The sequence below is a fragment of the Suncus etruscus genome, chromosome 19, assembly GCF_024139225.1.
Source record: "Suncus etruscus isolate mSunEtr1 chromosome 19, mSunEtr1.pri.cur, whole genome shotgun sequence".
NCBI classification, from domain to species: Eukaryota; Metazoa; Chordata; class Mammalia; order Eulipotyphla; family Soricidae; genus Suncus; species Suncus etruscus.
In genome coordinates this window covers 27,874,678-27,892,677 of record NC_064866.1, presented here as the reverse complement: position 1 = coordinate 27,892,677, position 18,000 = coordinate 27,874,678, and the positions used below count along the sequence as shown (strand labels likewise).

The window sequence follows — 18,000 nt, the reverse complement described above, 5'->3', positions numbered from 1 at the left end:
TCCTTTCTCTTACACCAGAGACTGTTTTCATCACACTTAACCATGTGGTTTCAACTGTACCAGTTGTTAAATTGCTTAAAGCAGGAAGTGTCTCTTTTTCATCTTTGGATCTCCAGTGGAACATCTGGTACAGTGCCTGGCACACAGTGGACACTTTAGAAGCATTTGTTATTCTGACTTTCAAGATCCTACAGGGCCCCCCCCCCCATAAGCTATATGTGTGTATGTGGAGCTCTGGCAGCTTGGGCAGAACATCAGTGTGTATTTTTATTGTCCTGAATGACTGGAGATGAGTTATTAAAGGTCATACGAGCAGCTGCACAGGATAAAGCTGGAATTTTGATAAGTCATTTATAATCTTTCAGAATGGCCTGTGGGTGTCCAAGAATTTTGGGGGAAAATGGGAAGAAATCCACAAAGCAGTGTGTTTGGCCAAATGGTGAGTAACAGAAGACCCCGTCCACGCAGAGCCCCAAACCTTTCCTGGCAGTGTTGCCAAAAGTCACAGGAATCAATATCACATCCCTTAACTTTGTGCCAAGGACTCTTCAGGACTAAGGGACAGGAGACTGAGAAGCAAAGTGGGACACAGATCTTGATCTGGAGGAGCCAGGAAAGAGGACTTAGTTCCATGCAGTGTTAGGATACAGAGCAAAAGCCAGAGAGATGATTGAGTAGCTTCTCCCCGCAAAAGGAATATTCGCCATAAATAGTGACATCAGTTGGAACCATATAAAATACAGCTTTGGTTTGAATTCTTACAGCGTCCAGATTTCCATTCCCTAGTCTGAAGCTTCATTTCAGTTGTGGGAGTGGAACGAGGGATCAGAAGAAAGCCTGGAGTTTTCAGGCTGCCAGGTTTTGTGCTGACACCAAAACTCATTCACTTCTCTTGGTGGTGACTCCCCCGCCCCAATCTTGCCTATGTAAAGATGGTCTAGACAAAGTGGTCCTCAAACATTTTAAACGGGCCAATTCACTGTCCCTCAGACCATTGGAGGGCTGTGGACTACAGTAAAAACAAAAACTATGAACAAATTCCTATGCATAGTGCATATATCTTATTTTGAAGTGAAGAAACAAAATGGGAACAAATACAATATGTGGTCTGCGGACCACTAGTAGAGGAAGGAACTCTTGGAAATCAAGACTTCTTTGTTCTCACCTGGCTTTGCTGCTATCAGTGGCTTAATCTCCCTAGGATTTACTTCTTTTCCTTCTGTGAAAGATGATTTATTTTGAAATTTGGGAGGGGGGAGATTTGAGTAAGACTTGAATTAAGAGCCTCCATCTCAAATTCTGATGCGGCTCAAACCCTTTAACCGTCTCTGACTGATTTGAACAAGTCTGTTCACCTGGATTCCAAGTGGAGGGCAGCTTACTGCCAGAGGTGGGTGTGTAAATTTGGAGGGGCACATGCTGCACTGTGACCCATTGACTGAGCTGCATTTCAAACTGAAGAATTAAAAGAGCAGATAGGGCCAGAGTGATGGCACAGTAGTAGGGCGTTTGCCTTGTGCGCAGCTGCTCAAGATGGACCTGGGTTTGATCCCCGGCATCCCATTTGGTCCCCTGAGCCAGGAGCAATTTGTGAACGCATAGCCAGGAGTTACCCCTGAGTGTCACCAGGTGTGGCCCAAAATCCAAAAACAAAGAAAAAAAAAGGAATTAAAAGCAGATAGAAACAGAGTGCACTTTAGCAGGACAAACTGTCTGAATGGCTGATCAAGAGAGAGCACACATATCTCAGTAACTCCTAATGGGAACACTGCGTTGCAGTTGATAGGGTTGGCAGTCAGTGACGGTCACCCAGGATGCTAAAGAAGAGGCTAGAAGTTAGTGTCCTCGATGGAGCGAGTCAGAGAAATGTGAACTGTCAGACAATTACCAAAATTAACTAAAATAGAAATACCTACTTAAATTAAGTGGCCTTTTCTGGAAGATACTGGTTAAATGAGGTCCTACAGCCCCATGCCCACACTCACACCACACCTGCTTTCATTTTGTGGACTTAAATTCATTGTATGTGTACCTTATGCTGTATTATCAGAAGGAAGCTATTTTTAAAACAACCTAGTGAAATTGTTTCACTTGTGGTGGTCTTAAACTCATCTTAATGCTTGGATACCAAATCATCCAACTTACACTTTAAATAGCTTAGAATTTGTCAGTTATAGCTCAGTAAAGATAAAAGGAAAACTTTAAATAAGGCCAAGACAGTGATCTTTAAAACTACATTTCTAGTAGTCGTTTGTATCCTCTATGATGCTCTTTTACTTATGTAGCTTATTTTTGCGTGTGTAGTGTCTGAATATAAGATAACTGGGCTGCTGATAATTGTTTACTTACCTTTAGAGCTATAATTCTGAAATGCACCACCTGAAGTTCTGAAAGAGCTGTGCTCAGACCCAGTTCCTTTTGCTGTTGTTGATCTCTAGGTCTCTCAAGCTCTGAGTCGGACTTTCCCGCAAACTCCCTTCCAAGTCAAAATTTAAATAATTCAGTCTCCGACCTAGTTGCCTGCTTGAGATAAAGGAATTAAATTATTTAGCTCGGGGCCGGGCGGTGGCGCTGGAGGTAAGGTGCCTGCCTTACCTGCGCTAGCCTAGGAGACGGACCGCGGTTCGATCCCCCGGCGTCCCATATGGTCCCCCAAGCCAGGAGCGACTTCTGAGCGCATAGCCAGGAGTAACCCCTGAGCGGTACCGGGTGTGGCCCAAAAAAAAAAAATTATTTAGCTCATGTCGAGCATCAAACTTAGGTTCTGAGGGGGAAACAAAGTTTAAAACATAATACCTGTCCTAAAACAAACCTATAGTTAGAAGGCAAGACCTGGCAAACACTATACAATTAAAGTCATTAGACAGTGAGTAGACTAAGGAATGCCCAACAGCTGGTGTAAATAGGCTCAGGGCTCTGCTATAGGCTCCTCAGCTGTAGTGTGTGGTATTTGCATCTTTGTCATCACAGCTGTGCTGGGCATTATAAGATGTTGAGCAGTATCACTGGCATCTACCCATGAGATTTTTGCAATAAATCTCCATTTGTGCCAATAAGAAATATCTCATACATCTCATATTGTCATATACTCCTTAATAGATAAAATGCTCCTTGTGGAGATCCACTGTGTCAGAAGTTTGCAGCAAAGGTGTTTTCCAGTAGGAATGGCATGGAAAGCTTCATGAAAGAGATGCATTTTAAGCTAAGATTTTGTTTCATGAGAGAAAAACATTTTAAGAAGGGAACACTGAGCAAATCCAAAAGGGACATCAGAGAGGAAAGCAGCTGTTTGTCCAGTTGAAATGGTTCCAGAAAGTGGAGGTGGGCTTTGTGGGTGGAGAAAGCCTGGGGCCAGACTGGGGAACCTTGACTATGAGGCTATCAGTGCAGAAATACGTGACTCGAATCCCAGGGACTGGTCCAACTACTGCCTAGAGCCTAAGCTTGTTAGACTCGCTTGGAGCTTTGTGACTAAGATGGACACAGTTCATTAACCATTTTGAACCATGTCTTTTCCCTGTTTTTGCTTCATTATAGGGGACCAAAAAACATCATCTTCTTTACCACCTTTTTGAATGGCTCTTGCAGTAAGTATGTTTAGTCACAGACAAATGTATCCCATTATCTGTTCATGGTATCTGTTCATGGTAGAATGTACTGGGTTGTCTGAGGTAGAAATGCCAAAAGACCTATTTGTGTTCCTAGAGTTTTGTTTTTCTTTTGGGTTTGTGTTTTGACCCCACCCCCACCCAGCAGTATTCAGGAGTCACTCTAGCAATACTCAGAGGACCACATGGAGCCAAGAATTGAACCAGGGCCTCACATGTGCAAAGCCGACCTGCACGTTTAGCCCTTTGAGCATCTATTCAGCCTTTGCTCCTGTAATGTGTTTTGTGGGAGTTGGGACACACCTGGTGGTAATCAAGTGCTATTACTGTCTCTGCTCTGTCGTGACCCCTGATAATGCTCCAGAGACCAGTTGTGATGTCAGGGGTCAAACCAGGGTCAATTTACAAGACAAACACCTTAATCCATGTTCTAGTTCTCCAGCTCACACTCATCATTTTAGATGGCTGTTAATGATATTCTTAATCTTGAAAATAGAACCAAATTACTATGCATACTGTACCTAGTAAAATTTAAATGCAGGCTATACACAGAGACAGCATACTTAATTTTAACAATGTATTTACATGAAGTAAATGCTAGACTATAAGCAATAAAAAATGGAAATAATTAGAGACCAGAGAGATAGTACAGCACATGCCTTTTACACAACTGACCCAGGTTCCATAATGCCCAATACCCCGTATGGTCCCCCAAGCACCACCAGGAGTGACCCCAAATACAGAGCCAAGAATAAGCCCTGGGTACTGCCAGGCATGCCCCCAAATAAACATACAAACAAAAAGGAAATATATAGTTATTTTTGGGAAAAATGGATTGGAATTGGCACAGTGGCAAAGTCTCAAAATATAAAATAAAATGTTATTTAATTTTTGGGGGTCACACCCAGCAGCTCTCAGCTCAGGAGTTACTCCTGGCTCTACACTCAGAAATCACTCCTGGCAGGCTCAGGGGACCATATGGGATGCCGGGATTCGAACCACCATCCTTCTGCATGCAAGGCAAATGCCCTACCTCCATGCTATCTCTCTGGCCCCAAAAAGTTATTTAATTTTATTTAGTAAATTTTATTTATCCATTCATTCATTTGAGCATCTGCTGTAGAATGCTAAACTCAGTCTGTGGATGACAACTCTGAGGACAGACACCCAAGGCTTGCTTTTGGAGAGCCTAAATTCAAGTTGGAATATTGGGTGATCAAACAAAAACTAAATTCAAATGAAACAACTTAAAATACAGTAAAGTGATTTTAAACAGTCATGTAGAAGGTAAAGAAGGATGGCATGACTGAGTCATTTTTAGGCAGCACTTCACTGGAATTAAGTCAGCTCTATCTGTTCAGTGTCCAATGTCACATTTATAAAATAGCCCAGGACAAAGGCATTGTAGAGCAGGTAGGGGACTTCCCTTGCATGTATGTGACTGATGTGTTCTAACCAAGACACCACATGTGATCCCTGAGCACAGAGCCTGGAGTCAGCCCTGCGCACAACCTGGTATGGCCCACAAAAACCAAAAACTTATTTAAAAAATAATAATAAAAGAAAGCAATATGTGAATCTCATTTGATGCCATGCTACACTGATATTGTTACAGGCTCAACATGCATAGGATTAAAAAATAAATTTTAGCTAAGAACAGCTCTAAAATATTTTTAATAGAGGCTCACCAATAAGTGAAGTTTTTAATTCATACTTTGCTTTGTTTAAGAAGCTGATCTTGGTGCACTGGAGTTACGGAAAACCACAGACTTGGGGAAAAACTTCAAAACCATTGGTGTGAAAATCTACTCATTTGGTCTTGGGGGACGTTTTCTTTTTGCCTCAGTGATGGCTAAGGTGGGTCCTTGCCTTTTCTCTCTGGATTCTGATGTTTCTATAAATGTACCTGGCATAGTTTCCTTTCATTACTAGTACCTGCCTTTTTGCAATATTTAAAATACTGTGGGATCTGGGAATGTTATTTTACTGAAATTGACTCCTCTAGCCTATTTTGCCATTTCACCTATTGTTACAGCATGAATTCTGGCCTCTGTTTCAGAGTCAGAAGACCTAGTTGAGGGCTCTGATCTACTTGAATATCTGAAAAAAAGGCAATGTATCTGCTCAGTGCCCAAAAGCAATAGTAGTAGTAGATTACAACAAGAGTCTACTACATGCTACGCACCACTCTACGTCTCAGTAAAGTCACCATCTACATAACAGGAAAACAGCCCACTCCTAAAGCTTATATTTCAGATATGAAACTAATAAATATGATAAAACCTCAAGGAATGGTTAATACTCAGAAGAGACCTAAGTCAGCATATGCAAATAAAAGTGACAGGAATGCAGTTTTATATTAGAATGGTTTGAAGGGATTCTCAGAGGTGTCATGGCCATGTGTTCAGATCTTACAGGATCTTTATCAACCATACCTTGGTTAAGACCTTGGTTCTTACTCCTCATGTCCTGGCAAGCTACAAAAGGGTGCGGAGGGATTTTCATCTATTTCCATAGAAAATGCAGGCAGAGCAGCCTTGCCATGCAGAAATGAAGGGAACAGCAAGAACGGCTGGAAGGCATTTTGAATGAGAAAGGTGACTGATCAACAAACTGCTAACAGTGAAGGAGTGATACTAAGGAAGTGTATATAGTTTTAATGAATTGCCAATAGGATTTGTTGATGGATTAAATGTGGATTGTGAGAGATGGGAGAGACCAAGGATAATTTAAGAGTCTTTGGGCTGACTTTGAATGATCTTTGGGATCATTCACTCTACCATGATGGCAAAGACTTCAGAGGAAGCAGAATTGCAGAAGGAAAATCAAACTTCCAAGCTTTGACTATGAGGTGCCTCATAGATATCTAAGTGAAAATGTCAAGTAAGCATTTGGGAATACAAATCTCCCCCAAGGGCCGGGCGGTGGCGCTAAAGGTAAGGTGCCTGCCTTGCCTGCGCTAGCCTTGGACGGACCGCGGTTCGATCCCCCGGTGTCCCATATGGTCCCCCAAGCCAGGAGCAACTTCTGAGCACATAGCCAGGAGTAACCCCTGAGCGTTACCGGGTGCGGCCCAAAAACCAAAAAAAAAAAAAAGAAAGAAAGAAAAAAAAAAAATCTCCCCCAAGTTATATGTCAGTTAGAACCAGGTTGCTGGATGGTATCTTCTAGAGAAATGAATAGATAGAGGCGGATTGGGAGACCTGAAGCACCCCCAACATCTAAAGATTAAGAAGAAATAAAAAGCTAGCAGCAAAGACTGCAGGGAGGCAGGGTGGGAGAGAAAGTCTGATGTGGGGAAAGCCACAGGAAACAAGGAAGAAAGAGGCTGTGATCAGCGAAAAATTAACCTCTACCAAAAGGTTAAATTTAAGGAATTCTGAGATTATCCACTGGATTTAGCACAGGAAATGTTGGAGACTGCTGAAAGCAGTTTTGATGAAGTGGTGAAGTTAAGATGGTGACTAAAGGGAATCCAGAAGAATTGGAGATGGGGAAGTAGATACAGCAGGTAAATTCTTCCAAGGATTTTGTGCTAATCCTCCTCAAACCCTAGAAATGAATACTGTTATCTCAAATTGTATAAGCAACTTGCGTAGGGCCAACCAGGGCAGTAACTTAGTGGAAATCAGTGAATTCCAGAGATGGTCTTCTAAACCCTACTACAGCTATCTGCAGAATGAAAACGCTATGTGCTTTTGAACTCTTGTTTCTTCCTGTAACAGTAAAATTCAAAGTAAACATTTAGGTTTACTTTGAGTTACTCTAAGTTAGAAAAAAGATTTAAGTGTACTTTAAGCTTTAAAGAGTATTTAACCCAAGGAAACCAAGACCATTTCTCATGCTCTTGCTGTGTTCTACAGTCTATTTTCTTTTTGTTTTGTGTGGGGACCACCACTGGCTATGCTCCAGGGCTTTTCCTAGCACTGCATAGTACTGGGGCCAGGAGGGCTTCATGTGGTTATGGGGCTTGAACTAGGGGCTCCCACATACAAAGCATGTTCTCTAACCCCTTGAGCCATCTTCCCACCTCTGGGGAGGTATTTGTTTGTTTTGGAGTACTCAGAGCTTACTCCTAGCTCTGCACTTAGGAATTACTCCTTGTAATTCCTTGGGCACTTGGGGAATCACATGGGATGCTGGGTATTGAACCTGAGTTGGCCATGTGAAAGGCAAATGCCCTACCCATTGTACTATCTCTCTGGCCCCTCTCTTTTAAATTATCTGCCAGAGAGTAGGTTTTTTTTGTTGTTTTTTTTTGGGGGGGCCACACCCTGTGACGCTCAGGGGTTACTCCTGGCTATGCGCTCAGAAGTTGCTCCTGGCTTCTTGGGAGACCATATGGGACGCCGGGGGATCGAACCGCGGTCCGTCCTAGGCTAGCGCAGGCAAGGCAGGCACCTTACCTCCAGCGCCACCGCCGGCCCCAGAGAGTAGTTTTTAATTGCCTCCTTAACAATGAAATACTTGGGGCTGGAGAGGTAGCATGGAGGTAAGGCATTTCCCTTGCATGCAAAAGGACAGTGGTTCGAATCCCGGCATCCCATATGGTCCCCTGAGCCTGCCAGGAGCGATTTCTGAATATAGAGCCAGGAGTAACCCCTGAGCGCTGCCAGGTGTGACCCAAAAACAAAAACAAAAACAAACAAAAAAAACAATGAAATACATGATTCACTTCATATTAATTTCTACCTCTCCTTTGCCTCTACTCAGCCTGTCCCTATTACAGTCACTATGGCAATTTATGGGAACTTTCTTAGGGACAGCCTATAACATCTTGATTTCCCTTGTGATCTCCATATATATATATATTTATATATATATATATATATATATATATACAGTCTAATACTGGGATATATTTCTATTTTTTAGACCGTTAATTATGGGACTAAATATGCAAGTATTGTTTTAAGAATTACCTGCACCAACCAACATAGCTATGAAAGGCTATACAGACCAGCAAATGCTCAAATCCTCAGTTCTACAGAGGAAAACTGGGATGTTAGAAAGTGAGAGAGGGGTAACTTCTGGGGCACATAACAGTGAAAGCCAGGATTGCCTTACTTAATGATGGGATGGATTTGACTTTTTACAAAACTTTGCTAATGGTTATGAATTGCTTTGGTAATTGGTATTAAACCTTTCAATTATGACCTTTGTACCCAGTGGGAATTGATCAGTGATATTTGTAATTCTAAGTTAATAGTATTTCTACTCATGTCTACACATGGCATCTTGCTGGTATTTGTTCCAGGATTCCACAAGAAGGATTCATGTATCAACAGACCATGGGACTACATGGAGCATGGCCCAGCTTCCCTCTGTGGGGCAGGAACAGTTCTATTCTATCCTGGCAGCTAACGATGACATGGTGTTCATGCATGTAGATGCACCTGGAGGCAAGTGGTCTTCGTGGCCTACTCTTGAATGCAGTGATTTAACTTTGAACCCTACTCTGACTAGATTTTTCTTACTTTTTCCCCCTCCTAGTCTCTAGGAATTTATTACTGTTCTACTGAATACTATTCAGGAGATATAATATGTAGCTTCCGATAAAAGGCCATTTTAAAAAACATTTTTACACATGAATATAGTTTGAATATTCAAGTGTTCAGAAGTCTAGTGTTGATTTGTTACCTAATAAATACAGAAATTGAGAGTATAGAAGCTCTAGTAGTTATTGAATAACTACTAAGCTATATATAAGTTTATATTTATTAAATCTAATAATAGAAAATTTGGAGACTGTACTTTATTGTATTTTTCTAGTCATTTTTATATCACAGAATTTTTGCTTCGTGATATATTGGACATTAAAAAAGTATTCCTGGGCCCGGAGAGATAGCACAGCGGCGTTTGCCTTGCAAGCAGCCGATCCAGGACCAAAGGTGGTTGGTTCAAATCCCGGTGTCCCATATGGTCCCCTGTGCCTGCCAGGAGCTATTTCTGAGCAGACAGCCAGGAGTTATTCCTTTGCTACTTGTAATTTGAGAAATATTATAGAGTATAAATTTTCAGAGATATAAAAATAAAAACAAATGTGATTCAAACAAAGATTCAGAGATATATAAAGTATATAAAAATTTATGAAAAAATTCTTTGTTTGTTGTATGTTTGTTTTTTGCTTATTGAGCCACACCTGGTGATGCTCAGGGGGTTCTCCTGGCCATGTGCTCAGAAATAGCTCTTGCCTTGGGGGAACCACATGGGACACCAGGAGATTGAATGCCATCTATCCTAGGTTAGCGAGTGTAAGGCAAATGCCCTACTGCTTGCGCCACCACTCTGGCCCCAGCCACTTTGTTGTTGTTGTTGTTGTTGTTTTGAGTCATACCCTGCAGCATTCAAGGGTTACTCCTGGCTCTGTGCTCAGAAATTGCTCCCGGCAGGCACAGGAAACCATATGGGATGCCGGGATTCAAACCACTGTCCATTCTGGATCATCTGTGTTCAAGGCAAACGCATTACCACTGTGCTACCTCTCCAGCACTATAAAAATTTTTTATAAAAAAAAATTTTTTTTTCGGTTTTTGGGCCACACCCGGCGATGCTCAGGGGTGACTCCTGGTTGTCTGCTCAGAAATAGCTCCTGGCAGGCATGGGGGACCATATGGGACACTGGGATTCAAACCAACCACCTTTGGTCCTGGATCGGCTGCTTGCAAGGCAAACGTCACTGTGCTATCTCTCCGGGCCCCTTATAAAAATATTTAAAAAAATTTTAGTTTGGGGCCCTCACCTGACTCAGTGTTCAGGAGTCACTCCCAGCAGTACTTGGAATATCAGTAGAATTGGAGATCAAACCATGTGTCAGGGCTATCTCTAGCCCATTGAGCTCTCACCCTAGCCCTAAAATATAAAGATAGCTAACCTGCCACCAAAATACATCTAAGAAAAGCTTTGCTTAGCATCTCATTTATTCATTCAACAAAGTTGGCATCTACTATTATTTAAACTGGGTACTAAAATAAAAGATAAATGCTTTTAGAATAAAAGGTGTTGAATTTCACACTTAAATCTCAGGTTTGGGCTCCATCATGAAGAGAAATAATAGACTGATCTGAGCAATTAGTCTGGTTGGTGACATTCCTGTTTGTCTCTCTGTTCTCTTCCAAGTCTTAGTGTGTTTGTATGCATGTTTCAGATACTGGGTATGGCACAATCTTCACCTCAGATGACCGAGGCATTGTCTATTCCAAATCCTTGGACCGGCACCTCTACACCGCCACAGGTGGAGAAACAGACTTTACCAACGTGACTTCCCTTCGTGGGGTCTACATAACAAGTGTGCTTTCTGAAGGTGCGTCTTCACACCCCGTCCTTCCTGGTCATGCTGGGAGTTGAGGCTATGGGGGAAAGTGCTAATCCTGTGCCCCCAACTCCCAGTATATATTGTGTGTCTACTTGAGAAGCCTACCCATAAAAATTCTCACTGTCTTATATAAGTTATGGTAAATAGAATAAAGGTAAAGTTACTATTAGACAGAAATTTTTCTGTCGGAAGAGTCTTGAGTTCCATTCATTTGTAAAATTAACGGATCCTCTAGATTAGGAGATTAATTCCTACTGGAATGTGCTTGACTTTGAGTATGTTTAGCCTGCCAAGATTTTTCTTGTGTTCAGTGGGGTTCAGTACTCATCTAATGCCCTGTGTTTCAAACAAATTCCTTTAAAATACAGACTTAAGATTTTTGGTTTTCTTAGATATTTATGCTTTGGTAGAAGGTAGGGGACATTTTTTTTTCTTCTTTCAAGAACTTGCAATGAGTTAGAAGGAATCTAGTGATACTGACTGCCTGTTTATCCCCCTTGCCTCCAGCCCTCTCTTTCTCCTCAGTGCACTCCCATCCATCTAACACTCTGACAGTTCTTTTTTCTTTTTTTTTTTTCTTTTTTTTTGGTTTTTGGGCCACGCTCGGTGACACTCAGGGGTTACTCCTGACTATGCGCTCAGAGTCACTCCTGGCTTGGTGGACCATATGGGACTCCGAGGAATCGAATCCGTCCTAGGTCAGCTTATGTAAGGCAAATGCCCTACTGCTGCACCACTGCTTCAGCCCCAACTCTTGACAGTTCTTACACCATATTTATAGAACTGTAATTTGGAGATTGACATTGACCTATTTCCTTCCCCTTTCTTTTCTTTTTTTTTTTTTGTTTCTTGGGCCACACCCGTTTGATGCTCAGGGGTTATTCCTGACTATGTGCTCAGAAATTGCTCCTGGCTTGGGGGGACCATATGGGACACCAGGGGATCGAACCGCGGTCCGTCCTACGCCAGCGCTTGCAAGGCAGACACCTTACCTCTAGCGCCACCTTCCCGGCCCTTGCCTTCCCCTTTCTAAGGCTGCTGATACCTTCCTTCCTTCAGCCCCTGCATATTTATTATTTTCTGTATGAGACCTACCCTGACATTTATTTTAAATTTTAGTCTACCCTCTTGCACTCATAGATACACACTCAATTGCCCCTTTATTATACATGTTTTTTCCCGTAGAGTTTATTTACTAATGTTAGAATGTTTGACCTCTTTGCAATGTTTTGTATTTGTCACATCTAGAATATACATACTAGAATATATATTTCTTGGGTTTTTGTCTTTTATTCACTGACAAATTCTCCCCAAACTTTCCATGGTTTTATTTGATGGATCTTTAAACTTAAGTAACTTAGTAACTTGAGTAACTTAATTTTTCTTCATTTGCTTTCCTGTTTTATTTCCCTTAGAAAAACTGAAAACATTTATCTCTGAATTTAAATCTCCTAATTCGGGGTTAAAGCACTTGTCTTTCATGTAGTCAATCTTGATGGGATCCCATGCACCACATATGGTTCCCCAAAGAGCACCACTGGATGTGACCCAAAAACAAACAAAAAAAAATTATAATAATTCTATATCTGATTATTTAACATGGAAACTAAGAGATGAGGAAGAACTGTTAGAAATAAAGAGGCTAGGATATTGGGTAAAGGAGACAGTAAAAGTAAGTAATTACTAATTCATACTTACATGCTTATATTCATATTCCCTAAAATATATGCTCAGGGTCAATGTCTGAGTAAAAGCTAGGATGTCTTCTCTGTAGATTTTATTTCCAAAGTCAGAACATAAGGAAAGGGAGTGAACAGCCTTTTTTTTGTTTTGATCAGACAATAAAAAGGCATTTGTTTTAAAGAGTGTCAATTTGATGATTTCTCTATTCAGGAAGGAAGCCCTTTTCAGGAGTATTGCTAATTAACCTTGAACCAGTTTGTCAACTATTTTGAGCGTATGGGACTACAGGAATATGATACAGGGTTTTATACAGACCGAGGAACTGTGCAATGGTAAACAGAATTTAAAAGTATGCTCTAGTGTGTCAGGCTTAATATTCTTCTTTTCCCATTCAGATAATTCTATCCAGACAATGATCACCTTTGACCAAGGAGGACAATGGAAGCACCTAAGGAAGCCTGAGAACAGTGAATGTGATGCCACAGCAAAAAATAAGAATAAGGTTTGTCTCCCTGCAGTTGTCGGGTCCTAGGAGCAGAGTCCATTCTTCTCTGCCTCTTTCTTAGATGCTAACTTTTAGAATAATGAGGTTTTGCCCTTGATTATGTTTTATGGTTAAAGTAGGAAAATTCAGAAATGAGAAAAATGAAATAGAAGGGAAGGAATAGGAACTGTGAAGAAAGGTCAAAGTCTGTATATTATTTTGTCTCTGAGGTTTTCAACCAAGATTAATGGTGGATCCTTTTTGTTCTGCAGAGGGTCAGAAACCTTAGGGTGACTTCATTCAGCTCAGAGCAGTGATATCTGAATACTAATTCAGACTAATGCTGGTCAGCAGGTTAAAATACACTATTTGAGGTGGAAATACAACTAAAAGTGAATAATTTATGTTTCACTAAATAACAATAAAATCAATGGACAGACAGCTGGGCTACCAAACAGCTGTGAGACTTAGGAAGCCACGAAGCCACAGATCAACCATTCAGGAGCAGAAGCAGAACTGAACTGATCAAAAAGTAGGAAAGAGCTTGGCCTTCTTCCCCTTTGCTGAGCTCCATGCACTAATAGGTAGGGTGGGGCCCAAAGTACATGTGGCAGCAAATGCTTGCTCCACAAGATCCCAGAGTCATGAGTGGCAGGTTTGACAGGTGAAAGAGAAAAGAAAAATTGGGGCTGTAGCCATGGTACAGTGTGTAGAGTCCTTTTTTTGCACAGTTGACCTGGGTTCAATCTCTAACATCCCAAATGTCTCCATTCCTGTCAGGAATTATATTTGAGTACAGATATATTTGAGTACAGAAACAAGAGGAAGCCCTGCGCATAAAAAAAAAAAAAAACTTTGCATTTGGCTCTTAGAGGTACAGATTTGAGAGGTGCTTGAGGGAATAATGTTGGGAACTGATCTCAGAATTTTTTTGTTGTTGTTGTTTTTGGGCCACACCCAGCAGTGCTCAGGGGTTACTCCTGGCTGTCTGCTCAGAAATAGCTCCTGGCAGGCACGGGGAACCATGTGGGACACCGGGATTCGAACCAATCACCTTAGGTCCTGGATCGGCTGCTTGCAAGGCAAACACCGCTGTGCTATCTCTCCGGGCCCTGATCTCAGAATTTTTGAGACTGATATGTACTTTGCTATTCAAGCCATTTTTGTTTTGTTTAAAGATCCTCAGACAGAGTGAGATAGTGTGGACACTATCCTACCCGATGGCTCTCCTCGCATCTCTCTGCTGGGACCCTGCCTTATGCCTTCCCTCCTCACTGTGGGAAGGCTCCGTGGCCACTCACTTTGCCTTTGCCATGCATTGCCAAGTCTCTCCACCTGCTCACTACTGTGCCATTCCCCTATGCCTATAAATGTTGCCTGTGTCTATGTCTCTTACCACATATGAAAGTCCTCTCTCTCCCTGTTGGACTTCCTTGGTCTGCCTGTTCTATCACATGTATAGTCCTGGTAACCCAAGTTCACTCCATACCTTGCATGTTCCCCACATTCTGTGACCATGCTTATATTGTCCCTTGGAAAATGGGGCAAACCCTACCCTGAATTAATTAGAATACTTATCCTCAGAGTTAGTCATTCCTCTTTTCACTAAGAAATTGCTTAAACCTCATTTTTCGGTTGCAGTAAAACATATATGACGTAAGATTCTCACATCAAAGATTTTTTTTTTGGCCGAAGATTCTTATTTTGGTCAACTTATTTGTGGGGGGTTAGCTTTTAGCTAACCAGGCAAGAAGTCCAATGTGAGGCTAAGAATGTATTGCTCCTCAGGTCAGGGGTGCCATGGGCCACTTGTGCCACCCCAGTAGTGTTTGGGGTACTTCAGGGCAACACCTGATGGTGTTCAGGGACCTCTAGGGCTACTGCTGGGCACTGTTCAGGGATCATTCAATTCTAGGGATCAAACTACATCCAAGGCAGGCTCCTTACCCCCTGTACCATCTCTCTGGCCCCTTATTTCTTTTAATGCACTTACTTTGGGCACAGAGAGATTATACAGCAGTTTGGGTGTTCGCTTTACACATGGTCAACTCATTTTGGATCCCAACACCAAATATGATCCCTGAGAAACACAAGGAGTAATCCCAATTCAGACCCAGAGCTTTGACAGGTACAGAGCAAAAAACAAACAATAAAAAAATAAAACATTGATTTCGATCTCTTTCACATGTCAAAGAATTTCTGCAAATTATTATTTAAAAATAGTACTGAGGGGCTGGGCAGGAGACATAGCATGGAGATAAGTCATTTGCCTTGCATGAAGAAGGTCGGTGGTTCGAAGTCCCTCGAGCCTGCCAGGAGCGATTTCTGAGCGGAGAGCCAGGAGTAAGGAGTAACCCCTGAGTGCAGCCAGGTGGGACCCAAAAACCAAAACAAAACAAAACCAAAAACAAGGGACCATACAGAGTGCCAGGGATCAAGCTGGGGTTAGCTCATGTTAATCAAGCACTTAAGCCCTTGCACTCTCTTTCTTTGATTCCTAGACTTTAAATATTAATCAGACTTTGGTATAATACAGAAACAAGATAAACTAAGATAGTACATGAAGATCTAGTTATGATATGACCAGCTTTGATCCTGGCACCCCACTTAGTTCCCCAACCCCACCAGGTATAATTCCTGAGGATAGAGCTAGAAGTAAACCAAAAGAAATAAATTGATTAAAGACTTGAATAAACATTTTGCTAAAGAAAATATAAGCAGATATCAAGATGTTCAATAAAAATTATGAGGAAAACGTAAATAAAAACCACAGAACGTCACTTTACATCCTTTAAAATGACTGCCATAAATAATAATTACAAGTGTTGGCAAGGATGTCAAAAACAGGAACCCTGTATACTGTTGGAATGAAAAATGATACAACTGTAAAAAACATAATAGAGATCCTCAAAAAATTAAGTATAGAGTTATCATAGGAATCAATACTTCCACTTCTGGGTTTAGAATCAAAAGAGCATTGGTAGCATTTCAAGACATATTTACACTGGCAGGATTGTATGTTGGAAGCAACCCAAGCACCTTTGGATGGATAAGCAAAATGTGTATATGAAATAGTATGCAGCTTTCGGGCCGGAGAGATAGCATGGAGATAAGGTGTTTGCCTTGCATGCAGAAGGTCAGTGGTTCGAATCCCGGCATCCCATATGGTCTCCTGAGCCTGCCAGGAGCGATTTCTGAGCGTAGAGCGCTGCCAGGTGTGACCCAGAAACCAAAAAGAAAATAAGAAATAATATGCAGCTTTCAAAAGGAAAGAAATTCTGTCACATGCTATCACATGGACAACCCATTTTGCTAAATGGGTTCACAAAAAGACAAGTCCTTCTTGGTTTCACTGACAGAAGATAACTCAGTCACTGCATTTTTAATGGCCCAATGAGAAAGGATTTCTGGGCACAGAGAAAACGAGAGTTCTGTCATGTGTACAGCTTGCAGATATGTAGGATGAAGACATTCGGGAGGGGCCGGAGAGATAGCATGGAGGGAAGGCGTTTGCCTTTCATGCAGGAGGTCATCGGTTCGAATCCTGGCACCCATATGGTCCCCTTGTGCCTGCCAGGAGCAATTTCTGAGCCTGGAGCCAGGAATGACCCCTGAGCACTGCTGGATGTGACCCAAAAACCACACACACACACACAAAAAGACATTCGGGAATGGGGTACATAGTTATTTGTACAGCAGCAGTAGTGTATTCAGTACTGCTTTGCTGCTTGTCTGAAGCTAATACAAGTGGTCAGTTTTATGTTGTGTGTATTTTACCACAGTTAAAAAAATATGTACGTATTCTACCAAGACTGACTTTTAAAAACATACACATCCTACTGAGCTCCGACTTTAAAATATATATATTCCACCAGGTATGACTTCTAAAATATGCGTTGCCCACTGGGGGTCCGACTTATGCTCAAAGCTTTATCAAGATTTGTGAGGTGAGAAAAAAAGTGGTTTTAATATAAGCCTTGATTTCTCTTCACAGTGCAGCCTTCATATTCATGCCTCCTACAGCATCTCCCAGAAACTCAATGTGCCAATGGCTCCACTCTCAGAGCCCAATGTTGTGGGTATAGTCATCGCCCATGGTAAGCAGCCCTCCCTCCGCTCAGCTCTTTACTCTGGAGTCACTGCACATCCTGAGACTTGGGATCGCCTTGACAGAAAACTACTAGAGATTGGGTCGGAGTGACAGCACAGTGGTAGGGTATTTATTTGCCTTGCACACGGTTGACCCATCACAGACCTTAGTTCGATCGCCGGCGTGCCATATGGTCCCCAATCCAGGAGAGATTTCTGAGTGCATAGCCAGGAGTAACCCCTAAGCATCCAGAGTATGGCCCAAAATGCAAAAGAGGGAGGGAGGGAGGAAGGGAAGGGAAGAGAAGAGAAGGGAAGGGAGGGAGGGAGGGAGGGAGGGAGGGAGGGAGGAAAGGAAAGAAGGAAAAGAGAAGGGAGGGAGGGAGGAGAAAGAAAACTACTAGAGAACCCCTCAGTGCCTTTCATAGTCTTGTGGAATTTCCTGAATGAACATGACACTTGAACTATCATCAAATAGAACAGCATAATTTTCCCAAATTTCGCAAATTTCAGTAATCATTTTTTTCTTGGAGGCATAATCAGAAATTCTAATGAGAATAGTGGATTGAAAATTTATTTTGCCAGAAGTGACTTCTGTTTCATTGTCACTTTGTACTGACCGAATGACTCGTGTTTCAGGTAGCGTGGGGGATGCCATCTCAGTGATGGTCCCAGATGTGTACCTCTCAGACGACGGCGGCTACTCCTGGGTGAAGATGCTGGATGGGCCTCACTATTACACCATCCTGGACTCTGGAAGTATCATTGTGGCCATTGAGCACAGCAGCCATCCTATCAATGTGATTAAGTATGCATGAGCT

The 18,000-nt window shown here is 42.0% G+C and overlaps 1 protein-coding gene across 1 annotated transcript in view; it reads left to right on the top strand.

Moving 5' to 3' along the window:
- Positions 1-18,000, top strand: part of SORT1 (sortilin 1) — an 84,751-nt gene that overhangs the window by 56,923 nt on the left and 9,828 nt on the right. Inside the window, exons 6-13 of the mRNA XM_049765841.1 lie at positions 366-439; positions 3,538-3,587; positions 5,338-5,465; positions 8,866-9,010; positions 10,756-10,911; positions 13,002-13,108; positions 17,085-17,187; positions 17,819-17,987. Of these exons, the coding sequence (XP_049621798.1) occupies positions 366-439; positions 3,538-3,587; positions 5,338-5,465; positions 8,866-9,010; positions 10,756-10,911; positions 13,002-13,108; positions 17,085-17,187; positions 17,819-17,987 (932 nt within the window). The remainder of the gene's footprint in view (positions 1-365; positions 440-3,537; positions 3,588-5,337; positions 5,466-8,865; positions 9,011-10,755; positions 10,912-13,001; positions 13,109-17,084; positions 17,188-17,818; positions 17,988-18,000) is intronic.